General features: G+C 42.6%; 1 protein-coding gene across 10 annotated transcripts in view; it reads left to right on the forward strand.

The window, feature by feature from the left end:
* Mllt10 (MLLT10, histone lysine methyltransferase DOT1L cofactor) overlaps nucleotides 1-24,309 on the forward strand; it is a 192,312-nt gene extending 168,003 nt beyond the window's left edge. For 7 of the 10 annotated variants that reach the window (XM_023704959.1, XM_023704965.1, XM_023704961.1 and 4 more), the window contains 10 exons: nucleotides 7,404-7,521; nucleotides 8,831-8,903; nucleotides 13,803-13,957; nucleotides 15,898-16,086; nucleotides 16,442-16,530; nucleotides 16,630-16,994; nucleotides 18,156-18,252; nucleotides 18,741-18,854; nucleotides 21,833-22,030; nucleotides 23,565-24,309. In XM_023704959.1, the coding sequence (XP_023560727.1) occupies nucleotides 7,404-7,521; nucleotides 8,831-8,903; nucleotides 13,803-13,957; nucleotides 15,898-16,086; nucleotides 16,442-16,530; nucleotides 16,630-16,994; nucleotides 18,156-18,252; nucleotides 18,741-18,854; nucleotides 21,833-22,030; nucleotides 23,565-23,609 (1,443 nt within the window). In that variant the 3' untranslated portion in view covers nucleotides 23,610-24,309. The remainder of the gene's footprint in view (nucleotides 1-7,403; nucleotides 7,522-8,830; nucleotides 8,904-13,802; nucleotides 13,958-15,897; nucleotides 16,087-16,441; nucleotides 16,531-16,629; nucleotides 16,995-18,155; nucleotides 18,253-18,740; nucleotides 18,855-21,832; nucleotides 22,031-23,564) is intronic. The other 3 variants (XM_023704960.1, XM_023704967.1, XM_023704968.1) reach the window with 3 other exon arrangements.
* Nucleotides 24,310-24,797: the final 488 nt, after the last annotated feature.

Genomic DNA, 24,797 nt, shown 5'->3' on the forward strand with positions numbered 1-24,797 from the left:
ATATATATTTGTACTATATAATGATTACATTCCTTTTGGGAGTTGGTACATCAGAAAACATACCTTAATTTTTTTTTTTTTAAATCCCCATTCCTTCTCTTTTTTTTTTTTTTTTTTTTTTTTTTTGCGGTACCAGGGATTGAACTCAGGACCCTGTGCTTGCCAGGCAAGTGATTATTTTACTGAGTTATCTCCTCAGCCCAACTTCCTTATTAAAATAAGATTTTTAAAGTAAGTGTTTTATATCACTTGCTCTTGAATGCTGAAAAGGCTAAGCAACAGCACAAGGTCATGTATCTGGTAAGCAGTGAAAGTTAGTATAGAAGCAAGAAGGTCTGACTTGGGCTAGGCATGGCGGCATATGTCTGTAATCCCAGCACTTGGGAGGCTGAGGTGGAGGATCATTGCAAGTTGAGACCAGCCTGAGCTACAAAGGGAGCTTAAGGGCCAGCCTGAACTGCATAGCGAGACCTTGTCTTAAAAAAAAACCAAACAAACCAAAAACACACACTTTCTATTAACACCTTTTTTCTTTTTTTTTGGTGATACATGGTCATGCTGCATAGTTTATATTCATAGTGATCCTCCTGTCTCAGCCTCCCTAGTGCTGGGATTACAGGTGTGCGCCACCATGCCTGGTTCCAGGTTGGCATGGTATGTGGTGCCAGAGATAATTTAGGATCTTGCACTTGCCAGACAGGTTTTTATGCTGCTGAGCTAACTCCCCAGCCCTGTGTTTAAACTTACAATGCCATGCTAACATAGATACATTAATCTAGGTTCCACAGTGGGTCAAGCTCTTTCCAGTTCAAAAATTATTTCAGTAACTTTTTCATAGAGACTTATTTTTCCCCTAAAAGTTAAGAGATACATCAATTTTACTAGTCATTTAAGAAGCCTTAGGAATTTGCTGGTTATTCTATACAGTCCTGTGGTCAAATTGGGAGTGTTCGCTGATTTAACTACACTTTAATCCCTCCTACTGCTTTTGCAGAACTCAATTGTGGAACATTTTAGCATTAGCCTAAACAATGGTTTTGAATACATTAAGATCCTAACAATTAGGGAGCAGTTTGGAGCATTGAATAATGTGGAATGATGCAATTGAATCTGACAGCTTCAACTGTTAACCTACTCATGGGATCTGAAAGTTGTTCACACTTGGTTTCATCTCTCATCACATGCTGAGAATTAAAACCTTACTGGTGGTAGCTGCCACGGAAATAGGGCCTGTTATCAGAGTGTTTCATAATATAAACTTTGAATCAAGCTGGAGAAATTCACAGTGGGCTTTCTGATCCCTGTCCAGCATCCATTCATATTTTTCCTAGAAACCTATTGGGTCAGTATTCTGTGTTTATGCCAGGCGTGGTGCTGCATGCCCGTAATCTCAGCACTTGGGAAACTGAGGCAGGATTGATGTGAGTTCAAGGTCACTCTGGGTTACATGGTGAGTTCAAAGCCAGTGTGAATTATATAGAGAGACCCTGTCTCTAAAAATAAACAAACAAATCAGTGTACTTCAAGTAGATACAATGGTAAATTTTATGTTACATATTGCTGTGAGTTTGACATCAGTCTAGGCTACATGGTGAGTTTGAAGCCAGCCTGGACTGTGCAGGGAGACCTTGTCTCAAGAAGAATTTTGTGTTTCCAAATTTAAAAATGTAAGTTTTATTTTAAGACATTCGAGCTCTTAATGTTGTATTTGCAGTATGAAGTTTCAAACACACCCTAGCAATATACAGTACCTTGCAAAGGTACTTGTCATAGGTATTATTCACTCATACCTAATTTTTCTTGTTCATTCTTTAATTTTGATTCTGTCAACAGGGTGGGGCAAAAATCTTTTTTTTTTTTTTTTTAAATTTTTGTGTGTGTGTCTGTGTGTGGCCAGCTCAGCCCACCAGGGGGCGGGGCTGACTGGCATGTGGTGCTGGGGGATTGAACCGCGGTCCCTGTGCTTTGCCAAGCTTGCTCCCAGTAGGTGCTTTAGACCACTGAGCCATCTCTCCAGCCCCGGCAAAAATCTTATCTAAATCAAAACCCACTTTATAATCTTATATTTGAATTACATGAGGTTATTATTATTATTATTATTATTACCACGAGGGATTGAATTCAGGACCTTGCACTTGCCAGGCAGGTACTTATGCTGCTGAGCTGTATCCCTGTCAAAGTCTTGAGTAATTGAGCATATAGCTTGACTTTTTTTCACTATTCAACTGTTTTGGAATGTGTTAGAATTACTACAGATACCTCTGGTTATAAGCAGACTTGAAATGCAAGAGATGAATTGTTAACAGGAGAAATCCTGGCATTTGTATTGATAGTTTAAAAGTTTCACTGCACAATAAAACTCCCATGATGCTAGGAAAAAAAAAAAAAAACAGGAGAAATTTCAAGCTGAAATATAATTTCAGTTTTGTTAATTTTTTGGTAACATTCTAGGAGACAAAGTCTGTTTGACTGAAGTTTGAATGCTGCCTTGATAGACTTACTCTTTTTTTTCCTAGATGTTATTTCAAGTTTGCTAACAGTATTCTGTAACTCAAACTGAGACATATTTTGTCTAACAGTGTTTTGGATTTCAGTAATCTATTTTTAACCTGTTGATCTTTGGAGACCATCTTGAAAAATAATTACACAGAAGGAAGCTATTATGGTTTCTGTGTAGTTGTCTCCTCCAAAGCCTCATGCAGTCATTGGGGCAGGGGGGTTTTAAAGCTTGTGATTAATTGAGTGATCCAGAGCTGGGATTATGAGTGTGAATGCTATTTCCTCCCTGGGGCGGATAGCATGAATACAGTATAAGGAAGGGAGAGAGGCTTGCCTCTCTCTCCTGTTGCTGCTGCTTCTCCTCCCTTATTTGATCCTGTTGCCCTCTGCCACGTGCCACTGTGCCTTGGAGCCAGCTGATTATAGACTGAAACCTCCACAAACTGAATGCTAAATAAACCTTTCCTTCCTTAATTTGGGGTATTGGGCATATTGTCCCAACAAAGAGAGAAAAGTAACTGAGACAGAAGCTTCTTTAAGATTTTCATATTGTAAGTTAGAGCAGAAGTTTATTATGGCAATACTAACTTGAAATAATTCTAGAAAGTTGTAAGAACACTGAGCAGTGGTGGCAAACCTATGGCACATGTGCCACAGCAGGCTGTTGTATTTAACAAGTTTGCTCTAAGAAGTTTGCCATCCCTGCACTCCATACAGCTATCGCATTATGTGTTATGAATATCCCTGTTTCCTACCCTACAGGCTCATGTGTGTAATACTAGTAGATACAAGGAGAACACTTCTCCATGGCAGCTATTCTCCTTTCCTGGGCAGGATAAAGCTGAAATGTCAAGATACAGGTATTCTTCCAGAAAAGAATTTCTAGTCTTCATATCTGGTCTTCTGAAGCAGACATACAGTACTTCAGTAATATGCTTTTGGTGTATTTCTCAAAGATTTTTTGAGTGTACACAATACCAGTTGCAGTGTGTATTCTTTTCAGTCATTGTCTTTTCTTTCCAACTCTTTCATTTTATTCATCTTCTCTGCTGTTAAGCTGTGAATCTTTCCTCTCAATTGTGGGTTTTTTTTTTTCCTCTTAAATTTTTTGCCTGGAAGTACCAAAAAAGGGGGTTTTCATGGGCTCATATTGCCACATATTCCACTGTTAGTGTACTGTCTTAGCTGTGGCAGATATTTGTAGAATCTTTAAGTCAGGCTGTCTACTTTAAAATGATGTCACAACTTGAGTTTTTAAAAAATAGAAATCAGGGGCTGGGGAGACGGCTCAGTGGAATAAGCGCTTCTCTGGCAAGTACAAAGGCCTGAGTTCAATCCCCAGTTCTGCCCAAAAAAAAAAAAAAAAGAAAAGAAAGAAAAAAGAAAAGAAATCAATGCAATGTGGCTTAAACATTTTCATATATCAAAAAAGAAACAAATTACAGACTTTATAAGCACTTGCCTGGCAAGCACAAGGGCCTGAGTTCAATCCCTGGTTCTGCCAAAAAAAAAAAAAAAAAAAAAAAAAAATTCTTTATATCAAAAAAAATCTGTCTAAAATAACTTGTTCTTGTTTCTCTCTTGAGAGTTTAAAGGTAATGTTGATTTTTGTTCTATTTTCAAAGGAAAAACAACTTTTGGTTATTTCCTCATCATCCATATAGTTTGAGAAGTTGTTCATTTTGGGTAGTATTCTTTTAATTTATTGTTACTAACTTTTGCCAGCCACCTTTTATGAAAATAGACTTTACTATTCTCCTTCTGCTCAAGTCATTATGCAGATAGGTGTTATGCTGCACTGGTTTTTATTTTGATCTTTGCTATAATGGGCCTGAAAGGTGGTAGGAAAAGTAAGAAACTTTGGAGATCAGATCAAGAAAGTGCTACAATTTTGAAATTTGAATCTGTTAAAGATAAATATGAAGTCCTTGGCAGAAAGAACCCTTCCTAAGAAAAGGTGCTGTGGTTTTGTTATTTGCGTCAAGCAACTTAGACAATTCATGAGTCTGATAATTGGAGTTAAAAAAGAATTCCAGCTGATAAATTAGTGGTTGTGATTTAGCCAGGGCATAACATAGATGACTGCATAGCAGTTGAAAGTTGGAGGCTCAGAGTATCACCTTGCTTTGCAGGTGCTCAGGTGTCTGAGGGTCTCTGTTCTTTGAGGATCATCTCATCAGTGTGCTTGATGGTGCTCGTCATCTTGTTGGCACTCTGTCCTTGTTGGCTGTTACTTCTTACTTCCAAAAAAGTATCTCATGATACTACTGCTTTCTCCTTGTAATTCATTTTCTACTTCTAATCTATAATATGCTTAGTTGATATTTTTGGAATTGATTCTAAGAGTAATTGGGGCCTGGTGTGGTGATGCATGCCTATAATCCCAGCACTTGGGAGGCTGAGGCAGGAGGAAGGTTATGAGTTCAAGACCAGCCTGGGCTACAAAGTGAGCTCAAGGCCAGCTTGAACTGTGTAGTGAGACTCCATCTTAAAAAGACAAAAAGAATTGGTTCTCTGAAAGGCATTTGTAAGGGTTGGATGTCTGAGGCTTTAAGAGTACGTGGTAACATCTGGTTTTTCTGTTAGATTGGTTGTATTTTCCTTGTTTTCATTTATTTTATGAGTAGCTGAGATGCTCAGATAGTTAACTTTTGGAGAGATAACATAACCGTATGGCATTTAGTTTATGAATTGTGTATTTTATGTGTCCTACACTATTAACTCATGGTAAGTGATATTTAAGTTGTAACTTACCTTTTACTGAGGTCTGTGATTGACTGTAAAACAGGATTTTATAGTACATACTTACTGACTCTATGTGCATATCAGTAATAAGAAAAAAAAACCCAAAATAAATAGGTTTAATTTGTAGACTAAAGTGTAATATATTAAATATACCCTTTGAAACAATGGAAAGCAAGGACAGGATCCTATATTATGAAGACTGATTCTGTGAATTGTAAAGGCACATTTTCTGTAGTTAATAATTTGGCCAAAGGCCAAGAGAAAACAGGTTGTAAGTCTACTCAGAAACACAGTTTATTTTCTGTAATATTTTGCTTGCTATCATCTTATATATTGTTGTACATATCTAAATATTTCACATCTTTTGTTCTGCTGTTATTCAGCTTTCAGCTTTTTTTTTTTTTTTGCCGAACCAGGGATTGAATTCAGGACTTTGTGCTTGCCAGGCAAGCACTTATTCTACTGAGCCATCTCCCTGGCCCCTTGTTATTCAGCTTTGTGTTAGAAGTGGTTCAGTTTTTTGAAGTTATGGTCAGGATTGTTTTGAACTGATCATTTAGTGATTTTACTTTATAAAAGCTTAATTTTGATTTCATTCAAACTTCTATAAAAATAAAAAAGTTTAGTTTAAAATTTATGTTTCTATTAGAGCTGAAAATCCTTTCAGGGAATGATAACCTGTGAGTAGCAGTGTTTTGTGTACAAGATTTGCTCCAAAAATGGCACATTTGCAGGTTATGATAATTCTTGAAGAGTAGAGAGTATACACACCAAAGAGGCATTTTGTTACACTAGGTTGTGTAATACTTTGGCCAGCCTCCTCAGCTTCATCTGTTCAAGGGTTCATTTTCACTTGTTTGGCACAGCTCCCAGTAGAGGCCTTCAGAATTGCGGTTAGCAGCATGAATGAGTTACACACTTTGGAGGAGCTCTTCAGTTAGTAGAGCTGGCTGCCTGCCAGAAAGACAGTGCCGTATATGGGGTCAGGGCAAAGCTCTGATTCGTTGAGCCCTGCATTGTATAGAAAGCATACTTGTGATGCCTGTTTGCTTTCTTTTAAAATAAAAACAAAACAAAACAGAAAAAGCAGCAGCCTTCCAAGTCTATCAAAATAGGAAGTAACAAAACAGTGTGCAGGTTTTACTAATGACAGACATAAGCAGTGAAAATATGGCTCTGCATAGTTGAAATGCTAGAATTTAGGGTTGGAGTTTTTGAATCTCTTTAGCCAGCTTGTGATGTAAAGGACTGAAGGATATGTTAAATATCTGTTGTGTACCTGCTCTTTTTAATAAGTGGTTTAGTAAGCTTAATCATATGTCTGCATGGTTACTATACTACAGGTTTTAGTTTTGACTAGATACTTTGAATTTGCCAGTCTTCTAAAAGTTTGCAGTAGTTATGTAACTTTAAAAAATGACATATTGGGGCTGGGGAGATAGCTCAGTGGTCTAAGTGCTGCCTGAGATTCAATCCCTGGTACTGCATGCTGTGCCAGCCACCAAAATTGGGTGTGGTGATGCATGCCTGTAATCTAGGCCTGGGGAGGCTGAGACAGGAGGATCACTACAGAGTCTGAGTTGTGTAGTGAGATCCTATGGTAAACAAAAGAATGAGGGCCAGCCGAATAGCTCAGCAGATTAAAGTGCCTGCACTGCTGCGAGGGTCAGGGATTGATCCCTGGGCCTGTCCTGCCTCCCTGAGACTTGGTGTGGTGGTGCTTGTGCCTGTAATCCCAGCTCTTGGGAGGCTGTAAACAGGCAGATTGCTATGAGTCTGATCTAGTAGTGAGACCCTGAGCACCCTGTAGACCCTTCCCTAAAAATACCAGAAAAAAAAAAAAAGGGAATGATTTAAAAAATTGACATTCAGGGCCGGGGAATAAGCACTTGGCTGGCAAGCACAAGGGCCTGAGTTCAATCCCTGGTTCCACCAAAAAAAAAAAAAAAATAAAAAATAAAAAAAAAAAAAAAAAAAAAAAAAAAATAAAAATCGACATTGGAATTGTGTAAAGCTAGCAAAAATAAAATTTGATTTTTCAGAAAGTCAAGAATATATATTCTGAGGCGAGAAGGAATAATTAGTATGTATATTAGGAGAAAAAACAGTAAGATATTTTCAGGTACAATTCATTTGTCATTGTACTTCTTTTTGCTTAGGCAAATGCCCTGCCTGGCTGTTCTCTTAGCCAGGCACCGTCTCATATGTATGGCAGCAGATCAAACCCAAATCCAGCAGTGGCAGCTCTCATAGCTCAGTCTGAAAGCAGTCAAACAGGTAAGGTTTCAAGAATTCAACTCTAAATGTCTGTCTCCAGTGCAATTTTTCTCCATTGGTTCATTTTCACTGAAAAGGTTTAGAGGTAGCGGTACGGTTAATAGAGGGATCACTGTCTCCAGCCTCCTTTTAAAACCAAAAGAATCCCACTCGTAAGTAAGTAGTATGTTGTGCTGCACAACAGTGATGTGCGTTCCCCCCTTTTGCTGTCTGAAATGTAAATGTTTAAGCACAGCCATCAGTAGGCAGGAACACAAACGTCTCCGGTGACTCCCGTGATTGATGTGCTTGGTCCTCACTTCTGTGCAATGAAAGTAGTGCAACATGGGGCTTTTCTCTGAATAGCCTGGACTTTTATTTGCATAATTCATGAAACTGCATTACACAAACTTGGTTAAAAAAGATCCCGATAGACAATTTTTACAGTGTTTAGTAATCTGTGAATTTTGGCCAGTTGACATTTTGTAGCACTTGCCTTGTACTGTTTTAATGAGCCCAGATTTGCTGTGTCTCATTCCCCCTTAAGAATTTGTTGACATGTCCAAGTAGTCATGCCTGTTGGGGGCAGGGCATGGGTTTAGCAGTTCACCAAGAATGGATCAATCTTGTCCTTGCCCTTCAGGGTCAGAGGTTACCTGCCTCAGAAAAAGAGAAGCACAACCTTGAAAGAGGCCTGAGAGATAGGGAGGTTTTATTAGGAGCTAGCTGCAGGGAAATGCAAGTTACTTTTCAAGCAGGGATACTCTTGGAGTGTTTAGAAGGATTACATTTTTTTTTCCTTTAAACTTCAGATTTCTACTTTTTTTTTTAAAATCAATTTAAAAATTTATGTTTGGTGTGTAGATTTGTGTTATGTAACTTTAGTCTCATGTGAAGCTGTGTGTAAATATATTTTATGACTTTCTTGGAATGCAAAGTGTTAAAAAATACAAAGTGTAAGGATGTGCTGTGATAAGCATACAGATTAGCTGTCCACAGCTGTGATTCATTACTTTAACCATAGAAATTAAAAGTGGCTGAGGGGAGGGTACTGTAAATTCAAACCACGCTTCTGTGCTGTAAAATTGAAAGAAATGAAAGAACCGAACACAATCCATCGCCTTTGACACTCACAGAAACATGTAGGGACAACGCTTTACAGGCCGCAGTTCAGCAGTTCTCAGCCACATGCTAGGTCTTCTGCTTTCCTCATGACTGGAAAGACAGTGGGAGAGGTTTAATGTGTGTTGAGGGGAATGAGGGCTGGAGCTTAAAGCCTCTTATCCACTGAGAGAGTCAGTTTATCAGCTTTGAAATATTTACACTGCAGATCAGGACCTGGGGGACAACAGCCGCAGCCTGGTCGGCAGAGGAAGCTCACCCCGTGGAAGCCTGTCCCCAAGGTGAGTACCCTTCACCCCAGCGCATCTGGAAACGGTGCGGTCCTCTCTGTGGAGCGCATGTCTGTGAGCTTCTGAAATGGGTCTATAGCAGGAGGCCATGTTTAGGCAGTGAGAGTAATTAACTTGCATTTTAATTTAAACATGATTAGAAGGAATATATTTTTTTCTGGCTTCAAATCAGTTTGAACCTTTTATCATTTGTATACATATTTAGCTGCTTTTGCTATTAATTCATTAGCTTGAGTGATTATTGTTGCTCATAAAATATTTTTAAAATGTCTTAAAGTTGCAACTCCATTTAGCTTGGCTGTGGGGTTGTAGGCAGTGTTCTTTCCTCAGCCTCTAATTCTGACTTTGGTTGTGCAACTCTTGACAGCAGGTCTCTGAGATCTCTCTCAGTCTTCATTGTTTGAAGCCAAGTTGCACAGCTGTGCAAGCTTTGTGAAATCACTGTACATATATGCAACATTCAGGTACCTACTTGGTGGATAAATATGGAAACCAAGCAAGGACTGTATCTTCCCTCTGTTCCAGACAGGGAAGGTGGTGGTGTGAAATTTGGTTTATTTTATTATACTTTCCAGCTTTGTACCTTCTAGATGGTTTTCTCTAATGTCACAAATTGTAGTTCAAACACTGGACTGAATGAGACAGAGACTAGGTTGGAAAAACTCATTCTAGGGTCTTCATGTGTGGAAGACTGTTCTCTTAAAAATTCAGATTTCCATGTGATGACACATGAGAGTGTTAGTGTTGATGTGTTGTGCATGTTGTCGAGGAATGTCTGTTGAGGAACATCTTTACCCTGTTACAGCCATTATTGGTTCAGCAGCTTCTACATTTTCTGATGATACTAGTACTGCCTTTTTTCTGTGTAATTCCTGGATGAATGAAAAGTAGTGTTTTGTTTCGTTCCACTTTGTTTTGTTTTTCATTGACCTCTACAGAGATTAAATGCCCCTCCTCTGGAAACTGGGAATCTAAAGTGGCTTCTGATTCTGTGTACCTCTATACTGCTGTATCTTTTTCCTTTCTTTTTGACTGGTTTGAAGATTGAACTCAGGGCCTTCGCGCTGAGCTATACTTTTAACAACCCCACCACCACCACCATCACCACCACCACCACCACCACCACCACTTGGCTCAAACCCCAAGAAAAGTTAGTGGAGTTTTGTCTCTTGTTTAGTGGAGAGAGCCTTTTTTATTCCCACTCTACAATATCATGCCCATTACCCAGAAATTATTTAAAATTCCTTAGTGCTGTTTTGCTTAGTGGGTGGGTCTGTTTTTCTAGTACTGGACCTTTGTACCGAGCTATATCACCAACTCTTTAAAATTTTATTTTTGAGATAGGATCTTGTTAAATCACCAGAATTGGCTTGAATTTGGATCATCCTTCCTCAGCCTCACAGAGTACAGGGTATGCCATCACACTAGGCTGTGAATGGAGGTTTTTATTAGTGGGTATTAGAATACTGGCTTTCATTGATTAAATTATTTAATATGATTAAATTGTTTAGAAGTCACCCTGCAGTATAATGAATTATCTGGCTTTATGCAGTGTGAGAAGCTCACGGCCATTGTCAGGTGTGGTACTTGCAGAGACAGTAAAAAGTCTTTGCTGAAGCTCTTCTGTAAGAGGTTTTTTTTTTTGGTGGAACCTGGGATTGAACTCAGACCCTTGCGCTTGCCACGGAAGCGCTTATTCTGCTAAGCCATCTCCCTGGCCCTTCTGTAAGAATTTTGCACAGAAGCCTGCTAAGGTGCTGAACAGAATGCCACCCAGTGCCAGCAGTGACTTTGGAGGAACTGGGAAGCTAGTGCTTGTTCCTTCTTGAAGGTGGGTCTGTGCTTAGGGTTCTGTCTCAGGAGTGGCACTGCTTCTGTCATCCTGAGGGAACAATAGAACCTGGACATACAATGTTCTTTCCTGATGCTTTACAAGAAAGTTAGAGAGCAAAATGATCCCATTTTCTTTTTTTTTTATGTGTTTAATATAGGGTCTACAGGATCACACTATACAGATTGAACTTGTAGTGATCCTCTTGCCTTCAGCCTCCCAAGCGCTGGGATTACAGGCCACCACACCCAGTCTCCAGCTCTGTCTCTGTACGCCCCATGGGTGGGACCAGCATGGCATGTGGGGGATCAGACCCTGGTCCCTTCATCTACCTAAGCAGACACTTTAATCTGCTGAGCTGTCCGGCAGGCCCTGACCCCATTTATTAATTGAAGACACCTACATGTTCATTTTAACAGAAGTAAAATTTGTTGTGGAATGGTTATCATTTGAAGTACAGATTTGACATTTTAGAAGTATTTTCATAACATGTTCCTTATACATTGCTTTGATTTGAATATTCCTTGGTACTGAAAAATTATTTTTAAGATGTGTTTATTTGGAACAGGGTCTTGCTACACAGCCTAGACTTGTAGTGATCCTCCTTTCTCAGCCTCCCCAGCGCTGGATTATAGGTGTGTGCCACCATTCCTGGTTTCGGTGACCAGCAAGCACAGCAGAGCTGGCAGGGCATACAGTGCCGGGGATCGAACCCAGGTCCTTGTGCTTTCCAGGTGGGCACTTAGAATGCTGAACTGTCTCCCCAGCCCTGAAAATAGTTTTTAATTTGTAACAAAAAACTGCTTCAGAGTTATTAAGATGGCCAGGCATTGGTGGTACACATCTGTAATCCCAGCACTTGGGAAGCTGAAGCAGCAGCATCACCATGAGTTTAAAGGCCAGCCTGGACTGCATAGTAAGACCCTGTCTCAATAAACAAAAGTTAAGAGAATTGTGAAAATATTTTTATTCATATTTGGTTAACATTTTATTGTTCATAAATTCAGATGTCTTCTATGGTATCTTCTATGTCATCTGTTCTGATACAATGTCTATTAAGAAAGAAGGGTGAAACTTAGTTCTCTTTCCCATCTTGCAAGATGGTGGGTGAAAAAACTGAGAAGCCAGACACTAAAGAAGAAACCTGAAGCCCAGAAGGCTTCTGCCAGTGGCACTGGTAAAAAGGGTAAGGTGAAGAAGGCAAAAAAGTCCAAGAAGGGGCAGCCCCACTGCAGCCGAAATCCTGTCCTGGTTAGAGGAATTGGTAGATACTCCTGATCTGCTATGCATTCCAGAAAGGCTTTGTACAAGAAAAAGTACACAGCTGCTAAATCAAAGGTTGAGAAGAAAAAGAAGAAGAAAGTTCTTGCTACCATCACAAAACCGGTCAGTGGGGACAAGAATGGAGGTAGCCGGGTGGTTAATCTTCGAAAAATGCCTAGGTACTACCCTACTGAAGATGTGCCCCCGAAAGCTCTTGAGCCACGGCAAGAAACCCTTCAGTCAGCATGTGCGGAAACTTCGAGCTAGCATCACTCCTGGCACCATCTTGATCATCCTCACCGGGCGTCACAGAGGCAAGAGAGTGGTCTTCCTGAAGCAGTTGGTGAGTGGCTTGCTACTTGTGACTGGGCCTCTGAGCCTTAATCATGTTCCTCTACGAAGAACACACCAGAAATTTGTCATTGCCACCTCTACAAAAATTGACATCAGCAAAGTGAAAATCCCCAAGCACCTCACTGATGCTTACTTTAAGAAGAAGGAGTTGCGGAAGCCCAGACACCAGGAGGGCGAGATCTTCGACACCGAGAAAGAGAGAAACCAGATTTCAGAGCAGCGCAAGGTGGATCAGAAAGCGGTGGACTCACAGATTTTGGCAAAAATCAAAGGTGTACCTCAGCTCCGGGGCTACCTGCGATCCATTTTTGCTCTGACAAATGGAATTTATCCTCATAAATTAGTGTTCTAAATTTCTTACTAAGAACCTAATTAAATACCTGATACATTAAAAAAAAAGGTGAAACTTTATTTTTGTTTTTGTTGATTCTTCAGCTAACACATAAGAGATGATTTATTGTACACGCTTTACACTCAGCCAAAAGCAAGAACAGAAGTAGTCCAGAATGCCACAGGTCAGGGGCAAAGAAACAGGAGACTGCTTAGTTTGAACCAGGTGGATTTCTCTTTGAGGTGGTCCTGGCGATCAGATGGCAGTGAAGTTCTAATCCATTGAGACACTGTAGACAGCACGCAGTCCAAAACTTGCACCAGCGCTGTCCGCCTCCAGCATTCTTTATTTCTGCTCCTTTGGCCTCCATGGTGTACGAGCTATTGTACTTGGACCTCTTTCTCATCTTTCTTATTTTACACTTCAGTCTGCGCATTTACTTCTTCTTCCACTTGGCTCTCATTGTGCAGAGGTTTCTAAGAAGATGGTGTTAAGTCGAGAGGAAACTTTATTTTTTATTTTTATTTTTATTTTTATTTTTATTTTTAAACAGGGGGCCTGCCCTTTAGCTCAGTTTTTTTTAAATTTTATTTGTGTGTGTGTGTGTGTGTGTGTGTGTGTGTGTGTGTGGCCAGCTCAGCCCACCAGGGGGCGGGGCTGGCTGGCATGTGGTGCTGGGGGATTGAACTGCGGCCCCTGTGCTTTGCTAAGCTTGTTCTAAGTAGGTGCTTTAGACCCTGAGCCATCTCACCAGCCCCAGAAAACTTTATTTTTAAAGTCTAATTTTAGTCTTTTGTCTGATAAAGCCATACCAACTTATTTTATTGCCTGTTTCAGAGATTATTGGTGATATACCTATGTTTTCTAGTGGGCTTTAATTATTGTGTCAGCCATTTCTTTGATTTTATAATGCAGGGAGGGAGAATGATAATAACTCAATTTTAGAGTTGATTATGGCTTTATAAACCCAGGAACTCAACTTCTGGCATAGGTCACCTGGTGTTTGAAAGCTTGTCCAGGAACAGCAATCAGGATAAGGTAAGAAACCTTACTGTGCCCTCTCTAAAGGCACATCCCTTCTCCCTAACTTGAGTGACTCTCTTTTCCCCAGGTCCCCTGTAAGCAGCTTGCAGATTCGCTATGATCAGCCGGGCAGCAGCAGTTTGGACAATCTGCCTCCAGTAGCGGCCAGCATAGAGCAGCTGTTGGAGAGGCAGTGGAGTGAAGGACAGCAGTTTTTGTTAGAACAGGGTACACCGAGTGACAGTAAGTGTTCGTTTTTTTGCCATCATATGAAGGTGGGTGGGTGGATAGGTACAGGTGTCACTTTTTATCCACAACACTGATGAAATTATGATCTATATTTTGTATAATGTGGTAAGAAAGAATACAAAGGTTTAATGGAACCAATTCTACAGTGTTACTGCTTTGACCTGAACCCTGTGTTTACTGGGGCAACTCTCTTATGTTCTTTAATCTGCCATTTGTAGAATTGGGGATAAGACTGTATCTACATTGTGGTTATTGTAAGGATTAAAAGAGATGAAAACCATCAAGATGGTGTGCCTGGCTCACAGAAAGCACCTGGCTCGTATGTGCGAGGCACACATCTGTAACTGGTTGGTTATAGTTCAGCTGCTGTACCATTGGTACTTTTTCTTCATAGTTCTGTAATTTGTTCTTTGCTTTCTTCTCTTAAACTTAATTGTTGAAAGAAAACTTACCTATGGAGAATTTTTTCAAAAAATGCTCATAGACAGTTATGATCATCTCTCTTAAGTTTTATAATTTAGAGAGAATATAAAATATTCTGAAAAGAAAAATTATATCGTAAATGTAGTTAATGTTATATTTATCATTTAGTAAGTTATACTGTGTGGTATAGATCATGTACATGTATTTAACTTACTTACATTTTAAGTGTTAGGGCCATGGTGAAAATGGCAGCAAAACGGTTAGAATAAGTGGCAGCTAGCTGAATGACTTGCTGTCAAACATGAATTTTTTGGGCGGAAATTGGTGATTTCCATCACTTCTGGATATGAACTTCTGCTTTATTTTATTAAAGCAAAGCTGTTTTTAGTATAGTGAGCCATTTGCCACAAATCTGTATTTTTATGAATGGTTCCCAACAAGAAATGCTAATTGTCAGGAAATTCATGCTGGGATAATCCTTTAAACACATAGCTGGAGGACAGGGCTAGTTTATTAGCCTTGTTGCATTTCATTTGGGAGCAGGAAGGGTTTCTTTTGGGATGCTGAAGAGGAGGGATGTAAGTTAAGTCCTTGGGAAATGGCCATATGTACCTGTATCCAGTGGGGCTACCCCTCCCCTCCTCTCCCCTCCCTCTCACTTCCCCTTCCTTCCCCTGCCTTTCCCTCCCCTAGGCTGTGAGGTCACATTCAACAAATACAACTTTTTAATATGTAGAGTTTTAAATTGCCCATCACAGCAGCCTAGCAGCAGTGTTGGGTGACAGGAAGAGCCACACAGTGGAGGTGGCTGCATAAGTCGCATCTGGCCCCTTGCTGGGAGAGGTGGAGTGGCGGCACACAGCGCTCCCTGCTGGGCACCTTGTGCCGCAGCACGCTGAGCTACTTTGTGTGCCTTGCTGAAGGGCTGGCTTTTGTTTTTGTTATTTTCTTTTCTTGGGGGTGCTGGGTGTAGAATACAGGGCCTGGCACATGCAGAAAAAGCACTCTGCTGCTGAGCTAGATCCGACCCTGGCATGCACATTTCAAACAGAATGTGTTCTCCCCTTGTCAGAGGACTTCGGTGTGCTCCTTTTGTAGGGTAAATACGGCTTCATTGAGAACTTCCAATGTTTAGTAAGGCTTTTTTTTTTTTTTCTTTTTTTTTTTTTTTTTAATGTATTTGGTACAGAGTCTCACTACGCAGCTTGGACTCGTAGTGAATGAGGCTGTTTTGAGGAGAATAAACTGTTACCATTTTTGTTTCAAGAATAGAAGCCACCTGCATATGATTGTGTTGTTGGTATGTGCAATTAGGTTTTCAGATGCTATGCCTGGGAGCAACCTCCTTGGTGCTTATGTTCAGCCGTAAATATGTAAGCGCTAATTATTTAGAAACATTTACAAAACTCTTCACCTCTCAACTTTTTTTTCCAAAATTACTGGCCCTGAATCCTTAAAATAGTCCTGAGTATGGGCTTGTCTTTATTAAAAATCATCCAAATGTTCACTAGTTTTAGGAATGCTGAAGTCATTACACCAACTTCAAGTAGAAAATCGAAGATTAGAGGAACAAATTAAAAATTTGACTGCCAAAAAGGAGCGTCTTCAGTTACTGAATGCACAGCTTTCAGTGCCTTTCCCAGCCATAACCACGGCCCTCAGTCCGTCTCATCAGCTGCATCCATTTTCAGCACAGACTGGTGAGTGTGAGAAGGGTCTGCATGTGGCTGGAAACGCAGGAGAGAGCGTCCCAGTGCTGTGGGCGTGAGGAGTTGGCGTGTGCAGCGTCATGAAGATGTAGGGTGGGGTGATGGGTTGTTTTTGAAGGGCATAGAGAATCTTGTTAAGTGATTGACTTTAATTTGCTCTCCCTTCTTCAGTTAAAGTTTAGTGGTGAAATGTATTTAAGCGTGTAATGATCTCATTATTGATATAAAGCTATGGTATTGCAAAGCCATACAGGTTTTGTTTTCTATTTAAACTGGCCATAGGAATGTTAAGACTTCAGTGTTTTTAACAGGGTAAATAAACTTATTTTTGTTTTCGTTATTCTAGCTCCAACTACTGATACTTTGAACAGCAGTAAGAGCCCTCATATAGCAAACAGCTTTTTACCTGACAGTTCTCTTCCTGTGTTAAACCAGGTAAGTTGTGTGTGGCTGTGTTCTTTTGTGCTCTGCTGTGAATCATAGTCTAGCACATGCAGTGCTTTCGGGCTCATGGAACAGTGTCTCTTCTTCCAGCAGGACTTAACCTCCAGTGGCCAGAGCACCAGCAGCTCGTCTGCCCTCTCCACCCCACCGCCTGCTGGCCAGAGTCCGGCGCAGCAGGGCCCCGGAGTCCCAGGGGTCCAGCAGGTCAACGGCGTGACCGTGGGGGCGCTGGCTGGTGGCATGCAGCCCGTGGCCGCCTCCATCCCTGCTGCCACTGCGGTGGGGGGCATAATTGGAGCTTTGCCAGGTAACCAGCTGGCAATTAACGGCATTGTAGGAGCTTTAAACGGGGTGATGCAGACCCCTGTCACCCTGTCCCAGAACCCTGCCCCCCTCACCCACACAACTGTACCACCTAACGCAACACATCCAATGCCAGCCACGCTGACGAACAGGTGAGATGCTTCTGTCGCTATATTATGGGTTTTTGTGCAACATAGAACTAGCAGTGTCTGCTTTAATTTGGGATTTTCACTGTTCCTTGTAGATGCGTCTTAAGAAAATAAAGTCTACCCCAAATTTGAACTAGGCATATTCTACCCAGAGTATATTTATTTTTGAAACTTAAGTAATTCTTATTAAAACAATTAAAGTCAACTTTAATAACAAAGTATAAAATATGTACTGTGTTGAAAATTAGTCTTGATCTGTGATGTAAATGTTAATTTTTCTTACCCCTTTGTATATTTTATTTATGTATCCTACATTCTGAAGAAAGGTGATTCATGGTGATGCTTCTTAAAATTTAATAGTGTAATTTTGTTAACTTTGAATCAGAAATTTTGATATAAGGTGAAGGGTAAATATTTATCTTGAATTTCCAGGAAGTGAAACTTGGTTGGTTTCATTGTACTAGAATTTCATATGACTATTTGTTCAAAATAAGGGGACTAAAGCCATGTTGTTAATTAAGCATACTTTGGAGGAATGACTTTAAGCAATTTGTACTTGGTACTAGTAAGCTATTTCTTCTAGCTTTCTTTTTCTTGATGCTTAATTAAAAAAAAATAATTGGGATCATTAAAAAAAATCAGTCAAATCAGTGGTATGTTTAGATTCTTTCTTTTAACTTTGTGTATCTTAGCATGGGTTAAATTATCCCTGAATAATCAAAAATAAACACATGTAAATTTCTATTCCATAAAAAAAATTTTCTTCTGTTTGGTTTATAATAAAAAGAAAACACTTCTTGACCACGTGAATTCTTACTTAGTTGTATACATGCATTATAGAAAGAGAAAGAAGAAATAATTTGTAGCTATTGTTTCTAAAAAGTGTTGTGGTTATTAGGCTGGGTGTGGTGGCGCACACCTGTAATCCCAGCACTCGGGAGGCTGAGGCAGGAGGATTTCTGCAAAGTTCAAAGCCGGCCTGGGCTACATAGTGAGTTCAAGGCTAGCCTGAACTACATAGTGAGACCCTGTCTGGAAAAGTAAAGTATTATGGTTAAAGACTTCTTAGTTTATTAAATGTTGAATCAAAAAGTTGTCTTTCATTTACATTTTTAAAAAGACATAAGTATAAAGTAGAAAGTAAGAATTTTAATCATTTTTCAGTGCCTCAGGACTAGGATTACTTTCTGACCAGCACAGACAAATACTTATTCATCAGCAACAGTTTCAGCAGTTGTTAAATTCTCAACAGCTCACACCAGTAAGTTCTTCCTTTTGATAATATTTGATTTTTATGAGCAGCAAGTGTTCTAGACTAGCATAAACCCTACTGTGGGATTAGGGTACCCTTAGCAAAATACCACCATTGCATACATCGCCCAGAAAGCCTGGCTTGCTGTTCAGGACCCCTGTAGTGGCAGTCTGTTCCTTCCTGACTTGCACATTCATAGCACACTATCACACGCACTGGCAGAGGGTCTGGTGATAGAAAAATGGTGCTCTCTTCATGGACAGTGAGTCTGCACTGCATGGTGGCGCTTCCCGCCGAGAACAGGGCAGCGGGTGCAGGGATGAGGTGACTGGCGCCAGGCCCGCTGGCCTCACTGTCCTTTTGGTGTAGTGGTGCTGGGGCTGGGGCCCCAGGCTGGCACAGCCCTCTGAGGGAAGGCTCTGCCCCTGCCCTGCCTTGTCCCACCCCATGGGGCTGGGCTGGAACCGACGTTGAAGGAGTGTGCCTTTCTGACTTAGGGGAGAGAGAAGAGAAGGCGCGCTCGAGGTAGAGGCAGCAGCAGTTGTAAAAGACCTGGGCATGTGTTGTGTTGTGGAAGACTAGAAGGAAGGCAGATGACCACAGAGCGCGAGGTAAGGGAGGGGCGGCCAGGCTGGCTGAGCAGGAAGGGACTGCAGGTCCACCTGGAGGAAGCCCGAAGCTTCCCAAACACCGAGCCTGCTGTGGAACCTGTGAAGTGCCCCTGAGCAGAGGAGAATGACCGAAGCCCTCTGTGCCCCTTCCCCTGTTGCCCAGCCTTAATCACTGCCCTGTTTTGTCAATCTCATTTTATATCTTCAGTTTCCTTTCTCAGGATTATTTTAAGAATTATTTAGAGAGCTTCAAATAGTGGCACAGTAATGATTCACAGTTGGAAAGGATTAACTTAGCAGCTGAGTGGAGCCCGAGGTATGTTGGGGCTCTACCAAAAGGGTCACCCAGGCCGGTGCCACCACCACCATGTGAAGAGTGGATGTAGCCCAAGACAGGTGTGTCGGCCGGGCAGGAAGAGCAGCTCCTGACCACCAGCCTGCTGACCAGGCAGGCCCGCAGGACACCATTTTGGAGGGGAAGCATTGATTTCAGTAGGGGTGGAATGTGTCCTCCATACCCAGGGGCTCTTCTGCTCTGAATTCATCAACTGCATATTGAGATTGTTTGGAAAGAGCCTCGTGCCTGTATTGGGCATGTACAGCCCCTTTCTGGGTGCAATTCCTGAAGTACGACACACAGCGCCTCTTGGTCATAGGCTATCACCCATGGTCACTCGAGCACAGGGTGGCTTCCGAGCCGCTCAGCTGTGTGATGGGGACCCAGTTTCCCAGGGCTGTGTTAGCACAGCTGGGAAAGTGGCAGCCCAGGCTTCCAGGGCAGGCTTAGGGCTGAGGGAAGGGGTCTGGGGAAGGCACTGGGCCGGTGGCCACTTCAGCCCGTGAGGAACAGCTGGGAGCTGGCTACTTGGAGTTTTCCTGTAGAGGAAGTGAAGGTGGAGTCTGGGTGACTCAAGACATTTTACTGCAAGTTCAGACACTGCTATGCGAAAAGACATCGCTCCTGCACCTTTGCAGCAGGAGCTGATGAGGGGTTCTGTGGTTCTGCACAAAGAAGGGCTGTGCAGGAGCAGACAGCATGGCAGGGCTCTGGACGGGGCTGTGAGGGCTGGGCCCCTCCCCGGGGGCTTGTTCTGCAGCCAGGTAGATAAGATCTCTTCAGCCTATAGTCCTGGGGTCACAGCTGCACCCCACTTGAAACGCTGCTGTTAGAGTGCTGAGGATGGAACCCAGGGCCACATGGATGCTGGGCCTCAACCGTGGCGCTTCTGGCTCTGTTCAAATTAGCAGAGCTGAGAGGAGACCAGAGCAGAGGCAGTGGAGAAAGCCTCTGGCATAGGCAGGGAGGGAGAGGGGCATACTGCACACAGCGACTTTCCCCAGTGTCTTGCACACCTCATTCAGTGTAGCCTGGTCCATAATTCTTCAACAATACGCAATGTTTTGCTTTATTAAAAACATTGCAAATTCTTACATTGACTTGGACTCATTTTCACTTTCACTGTCCTAGTAGATGACATGGACGATCTTACCCTTCTGCTAAGGTGGGACTGTGTTTTCTATCCCTGCCTTTGTCTTAACGTGGAGAACTAAACTTGGGCTTTTCTTACGAGGGTTTGTGCCAGAGTAATAACAGCAGAGTAGACTTGGCATTTCTAGGACAAGGACACGGGATGTCCCATGTTTTATTCCATAGATGTGAAGACGAAGGGATTTAAATGCTAGTTTCCCTCTTGTCAGCCCACGTTTGGGTGGTAGGAGTCACACACACATCTCCATCTTAGAGAACTGCTTGATCCCTTTTTCCTCTCCCTGCTTTCTGTTTCAAAGGTGATATTCCATCCCAGCCCCACCTCCTGAGATCCCCGACTGGGCCTTGTCTTGCTTTCATCCCGCCTCACTGGCCCTTCCTTTCCTGGGTCTCCCCCTTCTCTCTGACCTACCCTGGGGAAGTGCCCTGGAGTGGGGTGGACACGCCTAGATCGCATCTCTTAAGGCTGACACCCCACTGTAGCCCACGGCTCTGGAAGCTGCAGTACTCCTAGCTCCAGTTGCTTTCTAGGCAATAGGGCTTTCAGAGTGACAAGTTGGGCCTGCCTGGCTGACAGTGATGCTGTCCTTCCTATTACAGTTACGTCTCTGACACAGGTGTGGATTCATCTGAAAGTCCCAGTTGAGAGTAGGTTGTTCCTGTCCAGAACCCTCTGCTGTCCTCTGCAGGTTGCGGCTCAGGATTGGCCCCTGTTGTCCTGTACCTGCATGGGTGTCCCCTGACCTGTTTAAAACTCGGAGCAGCAGGCTGTCCCCACCAGACTTGCTGTTTCTTTCCCCACTTCTGCAATCACGTCCGAGCATTTCCGTGGCCCAGGGACCCCCGTAGCTTCCCGCCATGGTTCCCCACCACCAGAAAAAGCACCTGGCGCAGAGTGAGCACCTGGAAATCCGCTGAACGCTGTCTGTATTGCTGTGAGGAGTGACCCATGCTGGCTCCACCTGGTGGTGCAGGCCTTAACTTCATTTCTTTGGGAGGCTGAGGCGAGAGGATCACAAATTCAAGCACAGCCTGGCTAACTTAATGAGAGCCTGGTTCAAACTAAGAAAAGGCTGGGCTCAGTGGTCAAACAGCCCCTAACTCTAGTGCCACAAGGAAAAGCCCGGTGGAGAAGGCACCGCCTCTGTGGGCGCCAGTGATGGCTCTGCCAGGTGACTTCAGAACTGAAGGGTGGAAAGATCAGGTCCCAGGATCTGTTTTAAATGGGACAGCAGTGATCTTCAACTTATTTGAATGGCAGGTCTTGATCTTCATGGACAACCTAATTTAGCTCCTGTATTTGCTCTTGTTTTGAAAACGGGCTGGTCCTAGCTAGTAGTTTATATAGTAATGGATGTTGTCTAGTGCAGCCTGTTTTTTCTCGGTGAGGTTTTGTTTTCTTACATTTAAGTACCCAGTGGGGAGAAAGGGCGCGCACTGCTGGTGGTGAGCACGGTGACTAGGACCTCTCCCCATGTTTCCGCTGTAGGAGCAGCACCAGGCCTTCCTGTTCCAGCTTATGCACCAGCAGCACCACCCGCCTGAGCTGCAGCCGCTGCAGCTGCCGGGCCCCACGCAGCTCCCCATCAACAGCCTGCTTGCAGGAGCCCCTGCACCCCCTCTGCACACGGCTACTGCTAACCCCTTCCTCACCATCCATGGGGATGGTACTGGCGCGAAGGTCACAGTAAGTGTCTGTCCTGGGCCAGGTTGCCCAGCGAAGGGCCCAAGGTGGGCGGTTATCTCCAGCCCCGGGTGAACAGGTCTAGCAGCTGGCTGGCTGACGCTGGCCTCTGCTGCCAGCAGGGTCACCACTGGGATTCTCATACAACGCCAGAGGCCATTGTGTTATTCAGCAATTTTCAAGCTCACTGTATGTGTTAGGAACAGCATAATCAAAAGACAGTATGTGATGTTTCTTTATAAACTTTAATTTGCTGAGTTACAGAACAAGTTGATATAAGAGTTTCTATTTAGATCCAAAGTACTTCTCAAAATTGAACACTAATTGTACATAAATTTTAGGAGAAATAATCTAGATATCCTACCAGATTACTTCTTAAAGAAAGTAAATCAATCACATTTTAATAGAATTTTAAATATCTTACTAAGTTTTTGTAAATGATAACATCTTACCCTCTCATTGTAAAAGATGCATTAAAAAATGGATGCGGGTGTATTGTGTGTGCAGGCTGTTTTTCTCTGTTGCTGTGATTCTGACATAGTCCTAGGAGCAGGGAGGCTATGGCCCGGGCAGGAAGGAGGTGAGGCTGGACTGTGCAGTGTTGTTCACTGTTCACTGTGCGTTGTCTTTACAAGCTGGAGATTTTAGTAATGAGAACTGGCTCTCGGTCCTCGGGAGCTGGTTTTCAACGACTCCTCAGAGCCACTTCCTGGTGGTGAACACTGAACACAGATCTCGTGGCCTCCCTGGGGTTGCTCCCACGGGTGGAAACAAGTGATTCTGCAGTAGTTCTGGAAGTTTCGTGTTATTTTTCACTCTTTTGTTCACAAGAATTTTTTCTTATTAAAAAAAGAAATCTAAGCTATTTTTTCCTGAATTGTATGAGAAGTGTTGAACCACAATAATGAATATAAGATTTTTTTTTTTTTTTTTTTTTGCGACACCGGGGATTGAACTCAGGACCCTTCGCTTGCCAGGCAGGCGCTTATTCTACTGAGCTATCTCCCCAGCCCTTATAAGATATTCTTGATACAAGAGATTAGGGCTGGAAGTGATACTGAGTCCCTCATTGGACGTGGTGTGTGCATGATTGGGTCTCCAAGGTAAGAGGTGGGAGCCTACTGTGTAAGGGAAGCAGAAGCAGGATGGAATAAGCCACAGCTCAAGGATGGCAGCATTGTGGGGTGAGGGCCAAGTGACTCTCTTAGTCAATAAATGCTTCATGATCCGTGATCCCCATTACAGTGTCTGGGACAGCAGCCAGGAAGGTGAGGCAGCATTTTCTGTCTTGAGAGTAAGCACCCTGCCTCTTTTGTCCTTGGTAGTATTGAATTCAGTGTTTTAAAAGTATTTACCAGTAAATCCATATCTCTTCAATTAGCCTGAAAAACAGCCAGGCTAACTTAATGCATAAAAAGGTGTAGCCATCTATCATATTTGATGTGTTCCAGTTGTGGTTAAAGAGGGTATTATCCCAAGCATTGGCCAGAATCCATTTAGCTAATAATGCTTCTGGTTTTTGTTTCTTTTACTGCAGAGAATTAGTGATAAAACTGGGCCTGTAGCTCAGGAGAAAAGTTGACCCTTGAAAAACACCCGAGATGGCCTCTGCTGTGGTCGGCCCTGCGTGGCTGCCGCTGCAGTCACCGAGGACAACTGTGACCCAGCGACAAAGGCCACAGGACAGAGGACAAGCAAGGGCACTCTTGTAAGATGCCCACTGATTTTCTTGTTGCTTTGTTGCACTGAAATGGAAATCCTGTACCCCCTGCCCCACCCAAAGGTTTTGAACTTTGAAAGAAAATGTAATAGCTTACTTTTGTCAATGAAATAACTTAACATGCAATTAGTTTATGAACCCAAGAAAAACTGAATATAGTTGGTCACAACTAGTTGTTACAAATGGAGATGCAAATAGCAAAACCATAAAGACTTGTTCTACTTACAGACTACTTGGTTTTACTGTACAAGTTAGAGTATAAAATACCATCACTTCTTGGGGTTACAGTTACTGCTCTGTGAGTCAGTTCTGAAATGTCAAGGCACTCGGCTTCCGCCTCTAGAGTTCTAGTCATTAAACACAGTCAGCTGTATCATGCCGTCCACCTGGACTCTGCAAAACCTTGTTGGAAATTCTTCCTTTTTGATGAAACTTGGCCAGTTTGGGTAATTGGACTAGGATGTAACATGTGGTTTTGCTAAAGATCCTTTTCTTTTGCTAAGTGCTTCTTTAATGTCAAGACCTGCTCGTGTAGGGACACTTTGAGTTAAACAAGTTCTGAGGCTGCTGGGAGCCAGGTCAGCTGAAAGCAGAAGGCTGGCGTGAGGCGTGGCCTTGATGCACTGCCCAGGCCCTGCCTGCCTTGTGATTGTGTGCTCTGCCCATGGCTCAAGCAGTACTGTTTCACCTAGGAGTTGATCCACTAATGGTCACAAAACAGATTGAGGGGGTTTGGTGAGAATATGCATTTGTTTTACTTAAGCAACTTCCCATTACTAACTGTTGAGACCTGCCGGCCATGGCCCCTCCACAAGGGCATGGCCGGCCACCAGGGAGTCCTACTCCGCTGCAGTGGCAGCTCAGTTCTGAAAGGCCGGGTTACTAGTGGGAAGCCCAGCTGTGATAAGACCTCCACTGTGTACTTAGCTGGAAGAACAAGCTAATTCTGCAATATGTCTCTTGGTTAAACATTGCACAGTTCTTACCTCATTTCTGTAAATAAGGTTTTGTGAATCTGTTTTCTATTGTGAAAAATTCATAACATTGATA

This window comes from Octodon degus, unplaced genomic scaffold (assembly GCF_000260255.1).
Source record: "Octodon degus isolate 3935 unplaced genomic scaffold, OctDeg1.0 scaffold00208, whole genome shotgun sequence".
Lineage (NCBI taxonomy): Eukaryota > Metazoa > Chordata > Mammalia > Rodentia > Octodontidae > Octodon > Octodon degus.